This window comes from Corvus brachyrhynchos, unplaced genomic scaffold (genome assembly GCF_000691975.1).
Source record: "Corvus brachyrhynchos isolate BGI_N302 unplaced genomic scaffold, ASM69197v1 scaffold59, whole genome shotgun sequence".
NCBI classification, from domain to species: domain Eukaryota; kingdom Metazoa; phylum Chordata; class Aves; order Passeriformes; family Corvidae; genus Corvus; species Corvus brachyrhynchos.
Genome location: NW_008246054.1, coordinates 5,293,158 through 5,295,218, shown reverse-complemented (window position 1 = coordinate 5,295,218; position 2,061 = coordinate 5,293,158). Strand labels below are relative to the sequence as shown.

General features: G+C 44.5%; 1 protein-coding gene across 1 annotated transcript in view; it reads right to left on the bottom strand.

Annotated features, from left to right (window-relative positions):
- Positions 1-1,980, bottom strand: part of CUNH9orf78 (chromosome unknown C9orf78 homolog) — a 4,427-nt gene extending 2,447 nt beyond the window's left edge. Inside the window, exons 1-6 of the mRNA XM_017745416.1 lie at positions 1,962-1,980; positions 1,401-1,482; positions 1,082-1,133; positions 842-912; positions 524-601; positions 2-92 (exon numbers count right to left, since the gene is read on the bottom strand). Coding sequence (XP_017600905.1) covers positions 2-92; positions 524-601; positions 842-912; positions 1,082-1,133; positions 1,401-1,482; positions 1,962-1,980 — 393 coding nt within the window. The remainder of the gene's footprint in view (position 1; positions 93-523; positions 602-841; positions 913-1,081; positions 1,134-1,400; positions 1,483-1,961) is intronic.
- Between the last annotated feature and the right edge of the window lie 81 nt (positions 1,981-2,061).

Sequence of the window (2,061 nt, the reverse complement as noted above, 5' to 3'; positions counted from 1 at the left end):
GGGCGTCCTCGGCATGCTTAAGCTTCATTTTCTGCTCCTCGTTCTCCACAATTCCCTTTCTCTTCTTCAGCTCAGTCTCAATGTACTTCATCCTAAACAGCAGCACACAAGGGACAGGGCATTTAATTCTGTTCCTGTACTCTGTCCCAGCACTGCTGGAGCACAGCTGCATCCTTGTCCTGGCAGCTGGGAGAAAGGATTATCTCTCCAAAAGCACTCAGCTAATATCAATAGCAAGAATTAATTGCCCAAGAAATAATCAGATCTTCCAAGCTCTTTTACAGCCAACAGGGAAGGCTCCCACTGGGATTTGGTGCCAAGCTGGCTGGTTGGCACCTCCCAGCTTTGTCCATGAAAAAGCCTTCTCAGTTCTGGCAGGCCTAAGTGAAAGGGCAAGGAACAATTTCAGTGAGAACTGGGAAGATGTCCTGGGACTATTCAGAATCCAAGACATAAAAGAAATAAATGGTGAGGGGCTACCCAGCCTGATTCAACATCAGAGACACAACACAGCACAACTCACATGTCAGCATCTTCATCCCGCCTGTTGGTTTCTGCTGAGAAGGAAGTTCCCAAGTTCAGATCTTCCTCTTCATTAATCCTAAGTGGAAACCACAATGTTTTCAGGTTTTGGTGGGGATTTTTGTTGGCTGTTTGGGTTTTTTGGGGGAGGGGGGTGTGTGTTGAGTTTTTAAAAGTAATTTAACAATTTAGGGCAAAAGTAACTGGCCAGACTGCATTATAGGAAACTCTTCAAAGTGACACAACCTCTGGTTAATTAATTACCAGTTGTCATTAAATACTAGCCCAGGGAGAATTTTCAGAGCTCACATGCTCCCACCTGTCCTTGCCTCTTTCTTTCAGCTTCTTCATGTCCACCATTCCCCCAGATTTTATCTTAAATGGGTCATCCTGTAAAACAAGAAATAACAAAAACCCCTGAAGCTTCCCTCTAGTTTAATGCTAGTATTCAGGAAACATTTAGGAATTGAGTTGTGACACCCCAGGCCAGACTCACACAGTCAGTGTTCTCACACCATCACATCTGAGCCCCGAGGTGATGGGATTGTCCAGCACTTACCACAAGTGTGGCTTCTTCTTGCAACTTCTCTCCCACCAGCAGAGCTACAGCACTGGTCAGGCAGATAAAGAAAGAAGATAAAATTCAGCAGAAGGAAACACAGTACCAACAATACTGCATTGCTTTATCCTTCTCTAAGTCTCCCTGTCTTTTCCATCCTCAGGCTTTAACACAGAAATGCCTCTGTCAAGAACATAATTTTGGCAGTATCTGACATAACAGTTCATACTGGGAGGAGGCAAATGATGAGAGAAATTGACTGTCACATCACACCCCTGGACAAAACATAAATTCCCCTCCCCACTGCCACATCCCTTACCTCACCCCATTGGGTCGCTTTCTGAGGCTCTGAACTTCTTTGGCTTCCTCAAGTTTTAACCTAAAGAAAAAAATACATTTGACTTAATACTTAATGCTTTGGTTTTAATGAATTCCTTTTATTTTCTGCAGTTAACACAGAATTTTCTATCTGACTTTGTCCTAAACCTCTGCATATCAGCATCCACTTTCCAGGTTTCAAGTTAAATAGGAATTTTCTATTTATTTAAGCAATTCCATGCATTTGAGCAATCAGAAAAAAAACCAAAAACAAGACACCTGCTGGATTTGTTCCTCTCTGATGCCTTCCCTCAGCTGAGGAAGGCAGCACCCAAACACTGAAAGGCTTGAAAAAGAAGCCAGTTTAAGAAGGACGAGCTAAAATACATCCAGGCATGAGTGACTCTGAAGAAAGTTGATGGTGAATTAAAATCTCAAGTGTTTCTCTCTAAACTGAGAGGAACCCGTAACTTCTGGGCTCAATGTAACGCTGTGACGTCACGCCATAACACAGTGGTTCAACAGGACAATATGATGCGACGCCACCGCTCACAGCCCATACCGTGACGGTCTGACGACATGACACCATGTCGTGACAGCCGGACACTGCACTGCTGGACTAAAGCAGACCCGGGGTCCCGTCCTGTCTCCACCCCCGACCG